Raw genomic sequence first — 22333 nt, 5'->3', positions numbered from 1 at the left:
ATGATCCCTTCATTGGGACAAGAACTAAGGGAGGGGAAAAGGCACCCGTCTCTGGAACAAAATTAAGGAGGTGCCCAAAAACCCAATCATTAGGAAAAATATTATCAGGCCAGTTTTCAAGATCAAAATTAAGACCAAAAAAAAATCCACATTGAGCAATAATTGGATGTTTAAATAAGGATAGGATTCGCCCTGTATTTGTTGGACCTGACTTACTGATCTCATTCTAATCTCAGCCTTTTTTAAAAATAAAACCTCAAAAAGCAGGCCCATCTCACCAGAGACTGATTTCATCCCCCACAGTGACAGTCTCAATTTTTCCCCCAGAACTCATGGAGAAACCGAATTCCTACTGTAATTGGATTAAGAGATGGCACCTCTAACTAGGCCGTGAGAGCTCTGCCCTCGTGACTGTGTCAAAGCCATTATCATTACTTCAGCAATGGCCTCCCGGTTTAAAAAAATAAAAAAATTTATAAACTCGGCCCAATTTCCTCCCTGCCTCACACATGCTCCTTCCTGCTTTCTACTTTCCACCCCAAGGGGACGCAGCACACAGACACGCAATGCCAGCACCACAGTCCTGGGCTTCTTTCATCTCCAAAACTACGAACCAAATAAATTGCTATTCTTAATAAGTGTGAGCTGGTCCCTGGCATTTTGTTATAGCAGTAGGAAACAAACTAAGACATCCCCTGGCTCAGCAAGTGGCAACTGCAGAAGCTGCCCTGGTTGGGGCTCTCTTACCCTCCACATCCTTGCCATTCAGGTCTCTGTTTAAACACTGCTTCCTCCAAAGGGCCTCTCTGAACCCGCTTAATGATGCAGTCCCCACCTCTGCGACTCTTGGACTGCTGCTTTTTATTCTTTATTTATAGTCCTTGCTATTCCCTTCTGTTTCCTGGATTGCCTGTCTCTCTGCACCAGCTACAGGAGGTGGGACCTTGTAAGTCTTAGTCACTACTGTGTTCCCCATTCTAGCATAAATTAATCTGTGGATGGACAAATAAGTCAATGAACAAACAGAGAACTTACATCGCAAAGGCCGTTCTTTCAGCGGCTTAGAGCCCCAGTCTACAGCCCAGCCAGCACGGCTCCTGCGACTAGTTATGTGTGCTGGGTCCCACTCCTGCTCGCCCGTCCCACAGCTCAGTGTCCTCATCTGCCTGGGAGAGGATAGACAATAGTTGCTCGAGATGGAGGGGTGGGGTCTGCAGGGACCGAAGGGACAGGTGACCAGTGGGGACTTGAGCTTCCTGGCAGTTAATACCAATGCGGACTACTAATGAGGCTGAGCAAGGTTGGGATGCTTGTACCCATCCCTTCCTTGCTGTGCCATTTGGGGAGACCATGTCACCTGTCTGAGCCTTCATGTCATGATCTGTGAAGCTGACACAGAAAATCTGCTCGCAGGGCTCTTGTCACGATGAAGACGGGAGACAGCAGTGCGTGGGGAAAACACAGTGAGTGCTTAACAAATGAGGGACCGGGTGGTGGCAGAGAATCCCAGAATGAGGGTGCTCCCTGCTAAAACCGGCTACAGCCTGGCAGCATAATCTAAGATCCAACCTACAGTGCGTGACAGCTCCCTCAGGAGAGGTCAGAACCCAGCCTTCAGCTGAAGAGGCCACTGTTAAGTTCATATCGCAAAAGAATAGGATTTTCCGCTGGCATGACCCACACTGGTCATTTGCCCCAGTTCCTTCCATGGGAAAGCTGACTCAGAGAAATAAAAAGGCCTGACCCACTGGGTCAGTAAGCTGGGCCAGGAAGCCAGGCCTTTCCAGCTACAGTGGGCACTACCCAGAAACAGTGCTTGTAGGCTAGATGGGGCCGCAGCACCTCACACAAGATCCGCTCACCTGCAGGCTAAGGGCCCGGGGGGAGAAGGCAGGAACGCAGCAGGCCAGGACGGGGCACCAGAACGGGGCCTTGCTTTTTTGATCTTCATCAGGACACAGCCAGCCTGGCTGGTTTTCCTCTCCTGCAGAGAAAGCAGGGAGGTGGGTGAAGCTGGTTAGAGTGAGGACGTATCGGGCGGTGCATAGCTCTCAGCCCCAGGGAGACACCTCACAGCCCAGCAGGCTGGCCTCCAAGGTGACCTGGACTGCCCCACACATCTGCAGGCCTGAAATGAAACCCAGCCTCGGCCCTTGGACTTAGTCATGGGCTCTAGTTTAGGAGCTAGGAAACCTAAGGCTAGGGTGCTAGCCTGAGGAGAAACCTGTGCAGTCACCCTCAATCTCTGAGCCTCAATTCCTTGGCGATAAAAGAGATATAGTTCAGTTGGTAGAGTATCTGCTTGGCATGCACAAAGCCCTGGGTTCCTTCCTGAGCACTGCATAAACTAGGCATGGTGGTGCCCTCCTCTGATCCCATCACTCGGGAGGTGGAGGTTGGAGGATCAGGAGCTTGTCATTCTAAGTTACATAGCAAGTTCGAGGCTAGCCTGGGTGACATGAGACCCCGATTTAAAAAAAATAAAAATAAAATAAAATAAGAGGAAGGAGCATGAGAAGGTGGCTCAGTGGGTCAGGGCACTTCTACTCAAGCCTAAGGACCTAAGTTCAGTCCCCAGAAGCCACGTAAAAGCTGAGTGTGGTCACTATAACCCCGGTGCTGAGGGAGGTGGAGACAAGAGGATGTTGGGGCTCCCCGGTCAGCCAGTCTAACTGACAAACTGTGTGAGAGGCTCTGCCTCAAGAAAATCTGGCAGAAGAATACTATAGGGGGGCACTCGTTCACCTCTGGCCTCTACAATGCATACACACACACACCTCCACACACATGCACCTGCCACACATACTACACACACGCCAAAGGGGGTGATAAAAATGCCTTCCTCCTGAGGGTGCCCCAAGGGTCAAGTGGAGCGGAGCGGCAGAGGTGAAAACAAACACATGGACACTGAGTCCACGTCACACGTGGGAGGCGGACCTAAGCCAGCAAACGGGACGGCGGGGACGCACCCTGCTTTTCCACTTGATGACGACGGGGAAGAGAAGGAGGACCTCTGTCCTGCTTCCTCGAGGTCAGAGCTCTGTTCACATGCCAGCCCCACTTGTCTGTGCCAGCAAGCTCACTCTCTCCACTTCCTCCCTGCTGAGGTGATGAGATGGGAGCCCGGCTGTCTTCTCTGTCTCCCTGCTGTGATGAAGCTTCCCCTCGAAACTGTAAGCAAGAAGTAACCCTTTCCCTTCTGTAAGCTGCTTCTGGTCAGATGTTGGGTCCCAGCAATGAGATGGTAACTGCCACAGAAACAAAGCCCTGGGCATGTCTGTGAGTGGGCTTCTACACTGGGTTAACTAAGGTGGGAAGACCTCCCCTGACTGTGCACCCCACCTTCCCATGCACTGGGGCCAAGGTGAGCCCCAGCATTCATTTCTTTCTGCTTCCTGATTGCAGATGCAATGTGACCATCTGCCTCATGTCCCTGCCAAGTGGAATAAGGCCCAGACTCTTCCACAAGACCAGAAGAACTATGTCTTACTCATAGCCTCATCTCCTTCTCCCAGGGCCCAGCAGTCCAGCCCAAGCTCAGCAGGCAGCCGGAGCTAAACAGGGGCCGCAGCTCTGCAGTGGGCTGCTCTCCTCCTTAAAGCCACAACTGGCCAGCCCTCCATGCGTGCCTCTCAACACCGTCCCACTCCCTTACTGCTGCAGGTATCCCTGAGTCAGGGATGGCTCAGCTTTGTGATGGTGGGAAAGGTACACACCCCTCTCAGCAGAAACTGGGGTCTTCCCTGTGCTGGCACGAGACAGTTCCATTGTGTACCTGTCATGCTGGGCAACCGAGGCTCCTAGCCGGTCTCCCATCACCAAGGTGAGCAACTGGTACTCTGCCCTTCAACGTGTTACACTGCAGGTGTTTCTGAATACTGTACTTGGTGTGTTCTGATCCTGTTATATCTCTAAATACGTGTGTGTGTGTGTGTGTGTGTGTGTGTGTGTGTGTGTTTTGTTTGTGGTTCTGGGGGTAGAACCCAGAGTGTTGGCCATAATAGGCACGTGCTGCTGGGCTAAACCCTCAGCTTATATATGCCATGATATAAGCAACACCTAAGTTACAAACGGGGTTAGGCTAATGGAAGTGTCCTAGACATGTTGGAGCTCGGCTGGGCTAAGCTTCAATGTTCAGGAGATGAGGTGGGTCAAATGCATTTCCCACTTCTAATACTTTCAACTTGTGATGGATTATGATGACGTGAGCCGCTGCAGGTTGAGGAGCATCTGTGCCCCCACCTTTCTGCTGGCTGCTCTATTCCTCTGTGTGTGTGCATATGTGGAAGCAGGCTTCTCTACCATGCCAGCATCCCAGGAAGGCCAAAATCTTCCGCCCATCCTCTTCTACACGACGCTGCAGCCCCCTCCCACAGAGCGGGCCACACCACAGGCCACACCCCAGTGAGCTCAGGCCGCATGAGCAGCTTCTTTCCCGGAGCCTCATTTTCCAGCGCTGTCTAATGCACCCACAGTGTCAAAGACAATCTGACTGGCTTTCATTAAAGAGGCACCGCTGAGTCAAACAGAGGAGGGCCAGCAAGTGTCAGGAGCTACCACCCTGAGGGCCGCCTTCCCGAAAGTCTGGCCGGGCGAGGGACTAGGGAAGGTGGAATGAGACGTGGGTGTGGCCACAGCTCGGGAAGCTGGACACTTGAGGAAGTCAGCGGGCATGTGGGGGACTCTGGGGAAAGGACAACATCAGCATAGCAGGCATCACTGTAGCAGACACCTGACTGCACTTCACAGTAGACGCATGGCCTCCTTTTACCCTCACAGTCCCCACAGTAGGAGGGGACCTCCATCCATCACCACTCTGCACTGGGGACACAGAGGCCAAAGAACTAAGTCATGGAGCACATTGCACAGAGCTCAGCTGTGTGGAGATCAAACCTCTCGGGCAAGGCGGCCTGGAGAAGCAAATAAACACAGGCGTGACTTCATAGGTTGTCCCTAGCCTGGGTGGAACTCACCTGCCCGAGAGGCGGCTGCAGAGGCAGGTGAGCGCATAGCCCCAGGCTTTGCCCGGCGCCCATGCTGCCCCAGCGCTCCTCTTCACCCTCCTCCTGCACACCCACAGCTCACAGGGCCCTAGCAATTTATTACCATATATATTTTTTAACGATCTGACCTTCTCCTTCCAGATGGTGCCTTCCCTGCCTGCAACTGGGAGCATTAAAAGAAAATGGAACTGTGACTCTCCATCTGCCACCGCCATTGTTCCCGACACAAAAACAGAATGGCTGAGACCGAATGAAGAGGCTGCGGCCTCCCAACACTGAGAGCCCGCTTGGGATAAGTGACATTAAGGACAGGCACCAAAGCACAGCCGTGATTCCAACTGACGCTAAATGGGGACTTGTTTAGTACCAACGATGTTTGCCAATACTCACAGAACTCAAGAGCCACCGTGGAGCAAAGGGACAGCTCTAGGGCTGAACGTTCTCTGGCTTCAGAACCATCCCCTCAATGTGCCTGAAGAGGCCCAGGCACACCCTTACCCAACTTGCTGTGCGACACTGAGCTGGCAACTTAACCTCTCTGAGACGGGTTGTTGCCTCATCTAGAAAAGAGAGGAAAGGATCCAACCACTTGGAGTTGCTGTACACATATACAGCAGAACCCGGAGAAACACTGGCCATTTCTACCAAGGTCCTTGCTGCTAATATTAAGCCCATTTGAAGGCACTGCTATTGCTTGGCTTAGTGGATATGCTGTGCCCATCAAATTGCCCTTTAATATTTATGTTGATGCCCATAGATTAGTGCAGCTCTCACCTTCAGCCAGAGAGGCTTCCTTTTTGCAGCTAGCAATGACTACAGAGATTTTAAATTAGTCCAAGTCGAGGCTGGAGAGATGGCTTAGTGGTTACAGCACTTGCCTGCAAAGCCTAATGACCAGATTTCGATTCCTCAGTACCCATGTAAAACCAGATGCACAAAAGTGGCACATGCACCTGGAGTTCATTTGCAATGGCTAGATGCCCTGTCAAGCACATTTTCTCTCTCTGTCTCTCTCTTCTTCCTGCTCTCTCTTTTTGTCTCTCTCTCTCCCTCCCCCTTTCCAAGTAAATAAATAAAATATTTTTTAAAACTTGTCAAGGCACTGAGAGGACTGTTAGTGCTCCATGCTAAGTGAGACATCTCTAGTATGCTCCTCATGGCTCAGGAGTACTCTGGGACACTGCCTTACAGACATGACGTGATGGTTGCATTCATGACCTCACAGCAGCTGTTGTTACCTGCACAACACAAGACTTGCACAGAATTATATCCCTCAACATTTTGCCAAGATGTTGGGTGGGAGAGATCAAAATAGAAGAGGAAGAACTGAGAAGATGGCTCTGTGGTTAAAGACACTTGCTTGCAAAGCCTGAAGGCTTGGATTTGATTTCCCAGTACCCATGTAAAGCCAGATGTACAACATGGCACATGAGTCTTGGAGTTCATTTGCAATGAATGGCCAGAGACCCTGGCGAGCACATACCCCACTTTCTCTGTCTCTCAAATGAATAAAAATATTTTCTTAAAATTCCCCAGGGCTGGTGAGATGGATTAGGGGTTAAGGCACTTGCCTATGAAGCCTAAGGACCCCGGTTTGATTCTCCAGGTCCCAAGTAAGCCAGATGCACAAGGTGGTGCATGTTTTCGGAGTTTGTTTACAGTGGCTAGAAGCTCTGGCATCCCATTCTCTCAATCCCCCCCCCAAATAAAAATAAGTTTAAAATAAAAAAAAAAACTCCCCAAGTGCTGGGCTAGAGAGATGGCTCAATGGTTAAGGTGCTTTCCTCCACAGCCTAAGGCCTAGGTTCAACTTCCCAGTACTCATATAAAGCCAGATGTGCAAAGAGGTGCATGCATCTGGAGTTTGCAGCAGCCAGAGGCCCTGGAGCACCCATTCTTTCTGTCTCTCTTCTATCTCTCTGCTTGCAAATAAATAAATAAAATATTTTTTAATTCATCAAATGCAAGGTTATCTTCAAGGTCCCATCACATGCCCCCAGGACTCTGAGATGCCACAGGTCACAGCCATAGTTGCCAGGCTAGCATCTTCTCCACGCCTCCTCCCACCACCAAGAGACTCCAGTGTTCTCCAAGAAGGGCAGATAAAAGCCACCACCTTCCAGCTGAAGCACAGCCAGAGCCAGGTTTTGAAGCTGATGCCCTTGACCCCAAAGCAGCCGCCATGTCCAGGAAGAAACTGGAGGGTCTCAGGGCTGATGTCTGCGATCGTTTCAGGGTTAAGGGAAAGGAAATTTGTGATGTGGTCAGCAGCTGCCCAGCCCATGCTCAGGAGCCAGAAACTGATATTATAGACGGGTGGCTGTGAAGGTAGATGGCTGGGGAACTAGACCAAATTGGAGACAGGGAGGCCACCCAGATCCTGCCACACCCAGGTCCTCAGGGGAGGGGGAATAAGGAGAACTGTCAGTGGAGAGGCTTAGGGATCCCAGGATGTGAGAGCCAGGGGTACAGAGGCTGGACAGCAGGGGAGCACTGGGAGCCCCAGCTTTGCCTCCTTCTCCAGAACCTTCCATGTGCACCCCTTATGGAGCCTTTACAAGTGGAGGCCAGTAGCTGCAAAGGGTGTGAGCAGACCCTGGCCCAGCTCTGCCCGGCCCCTTGGGACCCTGGGCCACTCATGCCTCGCCATGGGATGCAGACATCCCTGGTCTAGAAAGCTAGGTCCGGTCCCCCAGTCTAGAAGCTATAGAGCTGGGAACCAAAGGTAGATGTTTTAAGTCCTGCCCCCCACCACCTCCCAAACCTTCCCGTATGCTTGAAACCCTATGTGCAGCGGGGCAGGGGCCTTTGAGATCCAGTCAGGTCAGAGGATGGAAAACGGATCAAGAAGGAAGTCTTCCTTGCCCAGGATCACATAGCCATGCTGGACTTGACTGGGATTCGTGGACAGATGCCCCTCCCAGACCACACCCACCCCTCCCCTCTGTCACGCTTCATGGGATGAAGATCCTAGCTCACTAAAGCCAGGAAAGGAAGAAGATACAGGAAAAATAAAATATAGTGAAAGAGTAACACCCTTGGGGAATAAATGTTTTTAACACAGTCTGTTTCGAATAGGCTTATATTATTCTCCCCCCACTAGGCACCGCAGATTAAAAAAAAAAAAAAAAACCAAAGAGGCAAAATGAAAGAAACAAATTATTCAAGCCCCAGGGGTAGCCAGACATTCAAGTAAGTTTTCAAATGACTCTATTAAAACTTTGCTGACATGAAACTGCAGCGATAAGGCAGCCCGCAGTTTCTCCACACGGGAGCTGCGCGCTTCAGTCAGCACCTGACCCTCCAGGGCTCTGCTCTGCAGTGTTTGAGGTTTAAACGGGAGACTCGTGTGCCTGGAAGGCAGGTGCCCAAAGCCAGCTTGGGAACTCAGGCCCATCATTCTGGCTACTGAGGAGGCTGAGGCAGGAGGATGGCAAATCCAAGGCCTGCCTGGGGATACAGTGAGTTCAATATGGTGAAGCCCTTTCTCAAAATAAAATAAAAAAATAGGGCTGGAGAGATGGCTCAGCGGTTAAGGCACTTGCCTGCAAAGCCTAATGACCCAGATTCAATTCCCCAGTAGCCACATAAAGCCGAGTGCACCAGGTGGCACATGCCTCTGGAGTTCATTTGCAGTGACTAGAAGCCCTGGCGTGTACATTCTGTCTCTCTTCTATCTCTCTCTGCTTGCAAGTAAAATGATTTAAAAAAAAAAAATCTATGTAGGTCTGGTGTGGTGGTGCACACCTTTAATCCCAGCACTCAAGAGGCAGAGGTGGGAGGATCACTGTGAGTTCGAGGCCACTCTGAGACTACATGTGAATTCCAGGTCAGCTTGAGCTACAGTGAGACCATACCTCAAAAAAATAAAATAAAATAAAATAACAACCAAAAAACTCTATTGTAGATACATACTTATGTATAAAATAAAATCACGCCAAAAGCAAAAAAAAAAAAAAGAGAGAGAGAGAGAGAGAGAGAAAGAGAGAAACAAAATATGTCCCTGCTATCGGTGGAATCAGCCAGTGGGAATTCTGTCACGTAACAGCTCTGACTATAACACGATGAATGAGAATGTGGTTGGGAGGGAGCAGAAGGAACAGGGGTGTAGCCTGTGCTCTGTAGACACACTGCCCAGAGTCTGAGCCTTACACCTGGCACCTTGCTCTTGTGACCTCAACACAGGTCACTGTGCCTCTCTAGGGCTCAGAGTCGTCAATGGTAAAATAAGGAGGGCCTCACAACAGGCTGTTGGGAACATGGCATGATAGACATGTGGAGGATGGTACAGGAGTGCTTGCCACACCACAGCCACTAGGCAATGCTCAGTTCCTGGTCTGTAGTCATATTCATGGGTACATAGGAGGAAAACTATTATAATACAGTTCTTTGGTTGAAAATCAACTGAATCCAACCTGATTTTTAAAAATATTTTCATTTATTTATTTGCAAGGAGAGAGAAGAGGAAGAGGAGGAGAGAAAATGAGAGGAAAATGGGCTCACCGGGGCATCCTGCCACTGCAAAGGAACTCCAGATGCACGTGCCACTTTGTGCATCTGGCTTTACTTGGGTACTGGGGAATTGAACCTGGGCTGTCAGATTTTGCTAGCAAGTGTCCTCTGCTTCCTCCCAAGCACATTCTCATCCATGGTGTTACAGTCAGATATATAATCTTCCTAGCCCCGTGGTCATTTATTTTGAGTAACTTCCTAAGGCAGACCTCAGTGGCCATTAGAGCACACTTCCGGTCCACGCACTCCGCGGGCTTCTAGTATTGTCAGGTGAACGACCATCATCCCTGTGTATCTCATCGCCTCCACACCAGAAAATCCCTCAGCACAAACTCATTCCCCACCCCAGGGCCCTGGCAATTGCTAGTTCGCTTTCTATCAAGACCCACCAACACACAAATGAGGCAGCTGAGGCTCAGAGAGGAAGTAACAGGTCCAAGGTCTCAGCGCTCAGCACAAGGCCACCGGCCTCCCGCTGGAAAACCTCCCTGCCCCGCGGACCCCCGTGTTCACCCCCCCCCCCCCGTCCCTGAAGTCGCTCCCCACGCCTGCCCTCCCGGGGCTGTACTCACGGAGTCCAATCTTGGCCAAGTGCAGCCTATTGACCCAGGAGATCTTGCTCAGGGGGTTGGGGGTGATGAAAACCACCATGAAGCTGATGGGGCGGCCAGACCTGTGGCGGGCAGAGTGAGGCAGGTGCATGAGGGCCCCAGGACTCAGCTCTTCTCCAACCCACATGCCAGGAGAGAGAAGGCGGCCTGCTCAGAGGGTGCCCAGAGCACCGCCTTGAAGGCTGGTAGCTTGGCAAAGCTCATTCGTTCCCTCAGAGAGATTTCCCTCCACCCACTGTGACCCAGGGTGCGAGGCAGGCACCTTGCCATAGAGGCCATATCTGGCAGCCCTGGCTTCATGCCCACAGAGGACCCTGTTGGCTATGGCATCATTTGCCAGCCTTCTGCAGGCCTGTGAGCAGAGGAAGGAACATCGTATTGTCTAGCCCCAGCACCTGGCACAGGGTAGGTACTTGAAGGATGTCTGCAGAGTGGACATGAGAGAGAAAGAGGGAGGGACAGAGAGAGGGAGGTCACAGCTGTCCACACTGCCTCAGCATGGAGCATCGGGGCCCCTTCCGAGTGCTATGGCAATCCAGCCCACTGGAGGGTGGACACAGGAGGGTCAGCCATTAGGGAGCCAAAGAGAGCAGAGTACAGACAGGGGACAGGAGCCAGGCAAGGCCAGTCCCGGGAAGTGTATGCATTCCTATACATAAACATTAAACTCTTGCCTTCCTCTTCCCACCTCCTCAGCACCCATCACACTCTGTTCCCCCTCCCCCCAATCTGGAAGCCCACAGCTGGTCGGTGAGCCCCTCCTGGTACCATCACCACCCAGCTCTACCCACTACCACAAAGCTCACAGACCTGAGCCTGTCACCTGACCCTCTGGGCTTCACTTCCTTGTCTGTAAAGTCGGAACAGTGAGGTCACAATACAGAGCCACGGGACACCTTCCCATTTGCCCATCTGCCTGGTGAGCTGGCACCCCTGGCACCCTTTGGCACACACAGAAGGTCCCTACTATGCACACGCAGCTCCTGTTGAGCATTTCGGGGACAAGGCAGTGCCAGGCAGGAGAGGCTGGGTCTAGGCAGAGGACATGGGGGTGGGGGAGACAAGAGCCTGACAATAGGGAAAAAAGAACATGACACAATGGGCCAGCCAATGGCAGAGCTGACTGAGTACCCTTACCGTAGACAGGGCTGACCCAGGGTGCAAACAAGGCCCTCCTTCCTTCCTTTCCTCCTTTCTCCCTTCCTTCTTCCCTCTCTCCCTTCTTTCCTTCTTTCCTTCCTTCCTTCCTTTCTCCTTTCCTCCCTTCCTCCCTTCCTCCGACCTCTTTAGTGAGAATTCTATGGGCCAGATGCTGTGCTTGGCATGGCTCACAGTGGGCATGTGCCTCTCCCATCTCAGTAGTCCTGGCAGACAGGAAGCCTAGGGTCCACTCTCTCTACCTCTCCCCATGCGGTCAGCAGCACCCAGCACCCCAGCCCTCCTAGATGCCTCACTTGTCAGGTTTCCCGGGCAGCAGGAGCCTGAGGCGGCACTTGTTGGCCGAGTGGATCTCCTCCTCCTTCACCCGCATCAGCCTTTGGAGGGCTAGGCACCAGTCTTGAGCCACCGTCATATTCAGGTTCTAAGGCAGGAGAGGCCACAGGGTTACCACCCCGCCCCTGACTTTACAAAACTCATGCCAGAGCCAACACAGTGGCAACATCCAGGGAAAGAAAACAGGATGAAGATCATTCAGCCACACACAGGAGACCGTCACCCACTCAGGGCTTCCTGGCCCAGGATCAGAGTCAGCCAGCAGCCTCCTCCCAGAGGGACGGTCCCCCGTTGTTGGCTTGCTCTGCAGCCACGGACTGCAAGGCGCCTGCCAGAGACCCTTCAAAGGCTCTGAGAGTGTCAGAAGGCCTCTGTCTTCTCTGCTGCTCCTGGGCACTCATAGAGGGCACACAGAGAGAGAGCAGGCCCCTCTCCAGGCCCAGTGCCACACCCACCTGGTAGGTGCCATGCAGCGTGCTGACCAGAAGGGTGATCTGTTCCACCACGGCCAGGTCCTTCTGCAGGTCCTGCAGCTCCTGGAAGAGGCGCGGGGGGCCCAGGTACACCTTGTCTGGCAGAGAACACACCCCACTCAGCCTGAGGGCTGGGGAAGGTGCTAGAAGAACATGCATCTGTCGGCAATGTAAAGCAGGCAGTGTCACTGCAGGGTAGAGGGGACACAGGAGGAAGCGTGACCAGGATTGGGGAGACCTAGGACAAATCTCCCAGCTGGGACTGTGCTGCAGACAATCTGGACAGAGGGTCGTAGGAGACCCAAAGACTGGGCCAGCTGTGCCTGGGGAGCTGAGGAGACTTCGCAGGGCCTGGGTGTGCGAGGGGTACAGTACGCCAGCCTGTGACCAGCAAGCTCTACGGAGGACCTGCTGTGAGCAGGTTCTGCTCCAGGTAGCAGGGAGATGACAGTTATTGGGACTGACAGGGTCCTTGTTCTTAGTAAGTTCACAACCTGAGGGGACAGGCAGGCTGGGGGACGAAATGGCCAGTTAACCACGGTGGAAGGTGCTGGGGAGAAAGACATCAGGGTGATGGGCCAGTGTGGGAATGAAACGGTACACAGCTCAGGCGCTTACACAAAGGAGCCGTGAGAGCAGAGAGGAGGAAAGCAAATGACAGAGCAGAAGGGCAGGCAGGACGCGATGGGCAAGTCCTGGGAAGTCACGTGGGCATGTCTTTGAATGCCACGCTGGGAACTTAGGTGGCCCTCGCTAAGGCCATGGTCTCTCCGGCTGTTTTCTCAGGTTTCTTGGGGAGTAGAGGCCCTGTTCTGGATTCTCACTGAAGTGATAATATAAAAAGCATGCACACATTCCACACCCCGAGAGCTCACGACAATAAAGCCACTTCTGGACACATAGGGTCAGGGCTTTGGTGAACTTGAGTGCTGAGCAGGGCTACCTCAAGGTCACTAGAAACAAGCAAAAAGCAGAGCCACCTCAGATGGGGATGAGGTCTGACCCCAGTGGGAAGGCCAGGAAGCTGTCTGCATGGGAGCCAGAGAAATGTGGCTGGCTGTGGGACTCATGGGAGCGTTCACATGAAGACTCATGGGAACCTGCCCCGCAAGCGTGCCACATCCATCCTGTGAGCAATTTGAGTTCCACAAAGCATCATCTATCACATTAAATTAATGCTGTGAATGGAAATTTTATTGTTTTATTTATTCAATTTGTGTTTTGTTTGGGTTTTACAGTTATTCAAGATTTATAAACACAAGGAGTTGATTGCACTAAGCTTTCTATGTGTTCAGATTCTGAATACCAATATAATAAAAAGAAATCCAAGGGACTGGAGAGATGGCTTAGAATTAAGACACTTGCCTGTGAAGCCTAAGGACCCAGGTTTAATTCCCCAGAACCCATGTAAGTCAGATGCACAAGGTGGCACATGCATCTGGAGTTCATCTGCAGTGGTCGGAGGCCCTGGAGTGCCCACTCTCTCCCTATTTGCCTGTCTGTCTGTCTATCTATCTATCTACTTACTTCTCCCTTTCTCTCTCAAATAAATAAAATATTTTTAAAACATTTTTAAATTTTATTTATTTATTTGACAGAGAAAGAGGGGTAGAGAGAGAAAGAGGGAGAGAGAATGGGTGTGCCTGGGCCTCCAGCCACTGCAAACAAACTCCAGATGCGTGCACCCCCTTTTACATCTGGCTAACGTGGGTCCAAGGGAATCAAACCTGGATCCTTTGGCTTTGCAGGCGAACGCCTTAACTACTAAGCCATCCCTCCAGCCCTAAAAATATTTTTTAAGTCATCCAAGGCTAACTGAGATTCAGTAAGACTGTGTGTGTGTGTGTGTACACCGTGGCCATGTAAGAAAATACTCATGGGTGGAGGTCAGAGACGGTGGGTGCATCGGTCCTCACCCTACACCTTGTTTGAGTGGGACAGGGTCTTTCTCGTTTTGCCACTGCAGATTGCAGGCTAGCTGGTACCTGAGCTTTGGGATTCGCCTGACCTCATCTCCCACTGCCGTCAGCATGTCTGGGATCATAGACGGATGTACCACAGCCCAGCTATGTATCGGTTCTGGGAATCTGAAGGCCGATCGAGTCAGGCTTACACAACAAGTGCTTTTAACCACTGAGCCGTCACCCCAGCCCTCAACATGAATTTCTCCCCACTCAAGGGGATCCGGCTGTAGCCTAAAAGCATGGCTACAGAATGCCAGCATAAGGGATGGGAGTCCCAAAACAATAGCCCAAGAGTGGGCAGGGAGAGGGGAGTCAAGTCAGAGCTGAAGGTGCCCCTGAGAGGGACACATGGACCAAGGAACCCTCCTGGCTCTCTTGCCTGGAAGTGGATACAGCCATGTCCCCTCCAAGGGTGAAAGCAGGTGTTGCAATCATGCCCTGGGTTTTCACAGTCGTGGGTAGCCTGTGAGGCAACCGCTAGGTCAGGCTGTGACCAAATGGTGGTGGAGAGAGGAAGCGAAAGCCAAGCGCCTCTGCCCCTGTGGAAGGTGTGTGGGTCTCCTGCTTCTGCCTGTCAGAGCTATAGGCTATTATCCCCGAGCCCCAAGCACAGGGCGAGGCCAAGTCACCACCCATCACCAACAATGAGGGAAGCTCAGCCTGGAGCTTTGAGTCCAAGACAGGCCAGGGGTCAACCTCGGGTCATCAGAAAGGCTGCCACGGGGGCTGGAGAGATGGCTCAGTGGTTAAATGCACTTGCTTGCAAAGCCCAATGGCCTGGGTTCAGTTCCCTAGTATCCATGTAAAGCCAGACACACAAAGAGGCACATGTGTGTGGAGTTCATTTGCAGAGGCAGGAGGCCCTGGCAAGCCCATAGTCAACTCTCACCCCAAATATTTTATAAAGGACTGCTGCTATGGGGAAGATAAGGAAAGGCACACTCACTACACAGGACAGGGGAGGGCAGGAACATAGATGGCCTACTCAGGATCCCCCAGAGGCTGGGGTGCCATGGTAGGGGAGGAGAGGAAGGTAGGAGGTGGCAGACGTCCCCATTATGGACTCTATTCTGGGGACAACAGAAACCATGGCGGTGGGGGGATGACATGCAGACCTGATCTGTATGTGGAAGAGCTGGCTCTGGGGAAGCTGGAGGAAGGACCGAGTGGGGTGGCAGGGAGGGAGGGAGAGCAGCCCGGAGGCCACTGCAAAGGTCTAGGCACACAGTGGTTGTGACCAACATGCTGGCAGAGCTATGGAGAGACACTGCCAGTGACTTTCCTGTTGACCCATAGAGCCTGAAGGGTATGTTCAGGACAAGGAGACATGGGTCTAGGTAGGGACAGATAGTCTTGATCTGCCTTGGAACCCTGATTAGGGAACAGATGAATTCTCCTGGGCCCCTCACTACACTGGAAGGCACACTCGATACAGCCAGGAGACACCTGCCCCAAGGTCCCACAAAGAAGCAAGAAATAAGCAGAAGGGCCCCAGCAGTTGCGTCTGTCTGTCCTTGGTCATTGTGTGAGGTTGTTGGGGGATGGGCGGGGAGCACGTGTGGGGCGCAGGGCAAAGGTGAGGCTGCCGGACCTGCCTGCCCACACAGGTGAGGCACAGAGAGGACTTGCAACACCTGTAGTCCCATCAACCTGTAGTCCCTGGCCAGGGCTGTAATCCTAGCAGGAGAGGGACAGTGGCAGGGAGGGACTCACTCTGGGCCTGTCCGGCGACTGGAGCTTTCTTAGCACCCGCGTGCTGGATGAGCAGGTTATCCTTGTCATAGGCGCCGCCATCTTGACCCACCTCCACCACCTGCACCTGGGGCAGCGACGTGTTCCACTTCACCACGTACTTGGGCCCCAGGGGTACCAGGCTGCTGATCTCCAGCTGGCCCCTAAGGGAAGAATAGAGCTACAGAGCCTGCTGGGGCCTGCTTTAGAGGCAGCACAGAGCCACTCCCCAGCACCCCAACTCAGCCAGGCTCCGCACGGCCCACATGGCCCAAAGCACAAGAAATCAAACCCAAACCAAGCTGGGCAAAACAGCGAGCCCACACCATGGCATTGCACCAGGATGCCCAGGCCTAGAAACAATCACATGCTCCCAAGCCTTCAAGCTGCGAGCCACCTACCTGTGGTTGGCAGGCCTGGAGAAAAGACAAGAAGGGGAGGCGTTACTGTGAATGAGCTTTCCCTTAGGGCCGGGACTTCTGGGGGACAACCATTGGGCTGGATGTCAGGAGTGGAGGGAGACACGGTCATCAAGACCAGAGATGGGCCGAGTTGGGACCATACAGAGTGCTCTCCCTGGGCTGGGCTTGTTTCTACCCTCTGAGTCTCACAAGAGCCCTGCTTGGAGGTTCTGGGATCTCCAACAAGGGTTCTGATACTCAGCAAGGCTTAGTGCATCAGCCCAAATGACCTAACTGCTGTCCCCAAACTGGAGGGCAGTTATTTCCTTCTGCACACCCTGCCAGACCCTGAGCAGCACGGATACAGGGAGGGTGACAATCATGTCCCTGGCCCAATGCCTGCATGTGGCGGGACTTCAGACGTGTGGTACTGGGTGAGCGGACAAGTGGCTGAGAGCGTCCGCCACGGGGAACCGTCCCCGTCTACCTGTGACAAAGACTCTCTCATCTGAGCGCCCCACCAGACCACAAGCATCAGGAGGCAGAGGCTGGTTCGGGGTTCTGAGCTGGCAAAAAGCAAGGGCCCCATATACACCTGATGGGCAAACAGACGGATGGATGATGATGGGTAGATAGTCCCAGCTAGTTCCTCTGCCAGAACTTGATGTCTATAACCAAGACAGTCCTAACAATGGCTAATCTCAATTGTTAGCTTGAGTGGGGTTAGAATCACCACCAAAGGCAAACCTCTGGGCATGTCTGTGAGAGTTTCTAGATTAGGTTAAATGAGATAGGAAGATGTACCCTAAAGGTGGGTGGTACCTTTCTACTGGATGGAATAAAAAGGCAAGAGCCAGCTGAGCACCAGCATTAATCTCCCCCCCCCTTCTCTCTCTCCTGACTGCCAATGAAATGTGACTAGCCACCGCATGTTCCTGTGGCCACGCCTTCCCAGCCATAATGGACTGCACTGCACTCCCTCAAATTTTGAGCTAAAATAAATCCTTTCCTTGAGTTGCTTTTGCCAGGTGTTTTGTCACAGCAGTGAGTCAAGCATCTAATCTAAAACAGTCATGGAGTCCACTCTGTGGCCATGAATAGGAGCATACAAGCTGGCTCTGCGAACCTCTCCCTCTCCATGGATCCCCGAGGTTCTTAAAGTGCCAGACTTTGAGAGCCAAGCCCCTCCTAGGAGCCTGCTGAAAGATTACAGCTTAGAGTTCTAGGGGGCATCAAGGAAGGGCCATTTGCAAGTGCCTTGGCTGGTGGGGACAGGAGAATGGCAGAGAACAAGCCTCAGAACCCAGCTCTTAGGGGCAGTGTGGACCCAGCATGTTGAGTCTTCTAAATATTCAAGGAAGACTAAAGGCTTTGTCCTGTGTGAGGTCCCAAAACCTGAAACAGCTCACAGGACACCACCTTCACTCCACCCAGTTCCAATTATCTTGGGATGAGCCCACCACTTGAGTCTGGACATTTCTATAGCCTTCTCAGAGCAGAGAACCATCATGCCACAGGCAAATCCCCACTATGGGGGTTTAATCCTGCAGAAGGACCCCACATGAACCAAAGCGGCAGGAATCTGAGGTAGAAGTCTGGAAGACCCTCAAAGTGGCTCAGCTACCAGGTACAAAGCCTGGCACACCCAGTCCTATGCAATGGACAGCAAGATGCCTGAAGACTGGGGCTGACCATGGTCAGTCCAACTCCTTCCCAGCAGTGGGGACCTGGAACAGAGCAGGTCACAGGGAAGATGGAGTATCTGAAACTTAAATGATGCTCGGGTGGGACCACAGCATAGGGGCTGGCTAAGAGATGGTTAGAAAAAGAAAGAATAGGGCTGGAGAGATGGCTTAGCAGTTGAGGCATTTGCCTACAAAGCCAAAGGACCTAGGTTCAATTCCCCAGGACCCACGTAAGCCAGAGGCACCAAGTGGCACATGTGTCTGGAGTCTGGAGTTCGTTTACAGTGGCTGGAGGCCCTGGTGTGCCCATCCTCTCCTTCTATATCTGCCTCTTTCTCTCTCTTAAATAAATAAAATAAAAGAAACAGTAGCCATGAAAGGGCGGTGCTCCCAGTCCCAGCCCAGGCTCTCACTTGAAGTTGATGTTGGCGCAGACCAGCATATCATTGAGCAGAAAGACCCTGCGTTCCTTGGACTTGATCAGCTGCCCCCGGTCTCCATACACCGTCTCAGTCAGGGTCTCACACAGTAGCAGCTGCCTCTGGCCAGAAGTCAACAGCTGGGGAACAGAGAAGTTCAACATCAATGTCATTGCCCAGGCTACCACACAGACATCACCAGGTCAGAGACATGGAATGCTCCCACCATGCAGAAAGGGAGACCAAGGATGTGTGCTGGTGGACACCTGTAACCCCAGCCCTCAGAGGGGCTGAGGCAGGAGGATTGTAGTCCAGGCCAGTCTTGGCTAAACAGTAAGACCCTGTCTTAGAAAAAAGCAGGAGGGGCAACTAGAAAGATGTCTCAGTGGTTAAAGATGTTTGTAAAGCCTCCTATCCTGGGTTCAATTCCCAAGCCACCCACATAAGCTGGATGAAAAAAAAGTGGTACAAGCATCTGGTGTTCATTTGCAACAGCAAGAGATTCTGGGGTGTCTATACACACACATGCCTTGCATACACACACATGCATGTGTTGCGTACACACACAAATAAACAAAAAATAAATAGAAAGAGAATGAAGGGAAGGAGGGAAGAAGATATAGAGGAGGACCCCAGAATCACCCCTCCATCACTGGGTGACAAGATGCCACTGGACAAGAACAGGGGACACACGTTAGGCTACCTGCTTAAGGGAGGCCTTGGAGAGCCTGAGCAGCCGTCGTGTGGGCCGGCCCCGACCCTGTGACCATCCTCACCAGGCAGGTTCCCCATGATAGACACGGGCTCTGAGCCCCAGCCCCACTGCGCAGAGAGGAACCCCTTGGCATACCACTTCCGCTGGCGCCTCGGTTTCCTCAGCTGCAGAGTGGCAGAAGTGACTTCAACCCTGCTCAGATCACGTAAGAAACGGGCATGGGACCTGGCCTGGCTACATCATTTGCAAAGCTCACTGGACCAGACAAATGGCCCAGACATCAGGCACACAGTAAGTGTGGCCCCGAGAGGGCACAGGGGCCCTGCGTGTGGCATGAGGTGAGCATAGATGGCCTTGTCACCATGATACTGTCCCAGTGTTACTGTTCAAGATCATCTCACCGTAGGGAAGTGTGGCTCTGCAGGGACACCTGACATGGAAGGGGCCCCATGGCTGCGCCTTGACCTACCAAACAACCTCACCTCATCTTGATCCTTACAGGACCCCGTGAGAAGGTGGGAACAGACCTTCCACCCAATTATTCCCACTTTGGACAGGCGGGAGGTTCTCAAGCTACCCAGGGGTCCCTGGAAACATCTAAACATCTTTTGTTTGCTTGTTTGTTTCTGTTTTCATTTTGTTTTTTGAGGCGAGGTTGACCTGGAATTCACTATGTAGTCTCAGGGTGGCCTCAAACTTGTGGTGATCCCTCCTACCTCTGCCTCCCGAGTGCTGGGATTAAAGGCGTGCGCCACCACACCCAGCTTTATCTTTTTAAAAGTAATAATAATAATAATAACAAGGTTTTTTAGGAGTGAAGGAGAATCCAATAAGATTCATGAGCAATGCCTGTGACTTTGACAGTCATTCTCCCGTCCCTATAGGCCTCCTCTGGAGGGTACACTCTGCTCTCCAGCACTCTCAGATGGACACACAGAGGGAGGCCCCAGTGACACATGTCCACTGCAGGCCGGGCACTGTGGGTCACAGGAACACTGCATAACTCTCTTCATTGGCTCAGCAGTCCTGAGGCTTCTGAGATCCCAGGTGTCTGTGATGTATGCCCAGAGCCCCCACTGGCTGCGTGAAAGCAGAGAAAGAAGGCTGGCACAACGCGCTGCCGGCATTGTGCAATTGACACAGGGCTTCATAGCAGCTGGGGCCAGCCCACGGCGCCCACCCCATGGGAGGCCTCAGGGGCCCCACAGTTACTGTGGTCTGGGTTTTCCCTAGTGTCCACAAATGAGGCAGGAGCCACCAGCTCATGAAAACACAGCTCATACTCTGAGGACAGATAGCAGATCCCCCTATGAAGTGAGCCACGTGTGCCAAGACCCACATTGGGAAGAGGAAAGTCCCCAAAGCAGGTTACAAAGGAAAAAGAAAACTCGGCTATTGCACCAGCTTCTCGATGGAAGGTTCCCGAGTCAGCATTTTGAAATAGCCACAAGGGTCTGGTTTCATCCCCTCCCAGTTTCATTTCCACTTCTCCCTGGGTGATGGCGAGAGGTCCATTACTGAGCAGGTCCCCAAACTGGCAGAGACTGTCCATGAAGTCCCCCAGGGAGCAAGGGACCCTGTGTGGGGAAGCCTTGGGTCTGATCACTAGCACCAACATAAACTGGTGTGGTGACACACGCCTGTAATCCTGTCATTCAGTAAGTGCAGGCAAGAGTTCCATCAGAAGCTCAAAGTTATTCTTAGGCTACATAGGGAGTTCAAAGACAGCATGAATTGCTTGAGACCTTGTCTCAAAAATACATGCCTAAAAAAGAGCCGGCGCATGCCTTTAATAATCCCAGCACATGGGATACAGAGGTAGGAGGATCGCCAGGAGTTTGAGGCCACGCCCAAGATTACATAGTGAATTCCAGGTCAGTCTGGGCTAGAACAAGACCCTACCTCAAAAATGTGTGTGTGTGTGTGTGTGTGTGTGTGTGTGTGTGTGTGTGTGTGTGTATCTGGGCTGGGGCACTTGGCTGCAAAACTTAATGACCTGGGTTTTCTTCTCTAGTACCCACATAAAGTTGGATGCATGTACAAAATGGTGCATGCATCTAGAGTTCATCTGCAGCAGGTGGAGACCCGAGTGTGCCCATTCTTTCTCTCTTTCTCTCTCTCCCTATCTTTCTCTCCTTTCAAATAAAAATATTTATTTAAAAATTGTATTGTTAGGGCTGGAGAGATAGTTTAGCAGCTAAGATACTTGCCTACAAAACCTAAGAACCCAGATTCAATTTCCCAGTACCCACATAAGCCAGATGCACAAGGTGGTGCATGCATCTGGAGCTCACTTGCAGCGGTTGGAGACCCAAATGTGCCCATTCTCTCCCTCCCTCTCTCTCTCTCTCTCTCTCTCTCTCTCTCTCTCTTTCTCTCTCTCTCCTTGCAAATAAATAAATAAAAATATTTATTTAAAAATATTTTAGGGCTGGAGAGGTGGCTTAGCAGTTAAAGCACTTGCCTGCAAAGCCTAAGGACCCAGATCCAATTCAGCAGGACCCACATAAGCCAGATGCACAAGGTGGCACATGCATCTGGAGTTCACTTGCAGTGGCTGGAGACCCTGGTGTGCCCATTCTCTATCTGCCCCTCTCTCTCTCTCAAATAAATAAAAATTTTATATATATAATCACTGAGAAATCAAGCTGGAGCTGAGCTGGAAACCTCCTCTCTATTGACTAGCTGTCAGGATACTGGAAAGAGCTATGTAGCCTGTTAGTGGGAAATACATAAATAGTCTTAACCAGTAGTAGACCCTGTAAGCTCCACAGCTGGCTAGCCAGGCCAAATGTAACAATTGGTGCAATGGTAGCATGTCTGTTTTGGAGGAAACCAACTGCTCTCTGATTGGACTTGAGGTCTATTCCACAGGTGGGAATCTCTGCCTGGTACTGAAAACCTTACAAAAAGCCTATGGCTAGGGAGGTCATAAACCCTAGGAGGGAGAAGGGACAATGGAGTATTCAGCACTGAGACATCTCTGTCACACCCTCCAAGGTTCAGAGACCATTGCGGAAGAGGTGATACAAAGAATGTAAGAGCCAAAGGAAGGGGAGGAGTGCTTACAATGCTGTCATTCAGTCACACAGTGGCCTGGATATTCATGTCCTCACAGTGGCTGATGCTACCTACACAAGATTTGCATGACAGGAGGGGAAAAAATGATGACCTCAAATAGAAGAGAGACTAGTTAGAAAGAAGGAATTCAGTGGAGGGGGGATTTGGGAAGGGGAAGGATTGGGTGGGGAGAAGGAATTATGATCATGGTATATTGTTTATATTTATGGAAGTTGTCAATAAAGTTTAAAAATGAAAATAGAGT

General features: G+C 51.8%; 1 protein-coding gene across 1 annotated transcript in view; it reads right to left on the bottom strand.

Moving 5' to 3' along the window:
• Arhgef10l (Rho guanine nucleotide exchange factor 10 like) overlaps window positions 1–22333 on the bottom strand; it is a 148103-nt gene that overhangs the window by 71255 nt on the left and 54515 nt on the right. The window contains exons 16-21 of the mRNA XM_045149085.1: window positions 18288–18433; window positions 15771–15952; window positions 12076–12191; window positions 11581–11708; window positions 10088–10188; window positions 1863–1984 (exon numbers count right to left, since the gene is read on the bottom strand). Coding sequence (XP_045005020.1) covers window positions 1863–1984; window positions 10088–10188; window positions 11581–11708; window positions 12076–12191; window positions 15771–15952; window positions 18288–18433 — 795 coding nt within the window. The remainder of the gene's footprint in view (window positions 1–1862; window positions 1985–10087; window positions 10189–11580; window positions 11709–12075; window positions 12192–15770; window positions 15953–18287; window positions 18434–22333) is intronic.

This window comes from Jaculus jaculus, chromosome 5, assembly GCF_020740685.1.
Source record: "Jaculus jaculus isolate mJacJac1 chromosome 5, mJacJac1.mat.Y.cur, whole genome shotgun sequence".
Taxonomy (NCBI): domain Eukaryota; kingdom Metazoa; phylum Chordata; class Mammalia; order Rodentia; family Dipodidae; genus Jaculus; species Jaculus jaculus.
Note: the sequence above shows the minus strand (reverse complement) of the source record. Positions and strands in the feature narration are given on the sequence as shown.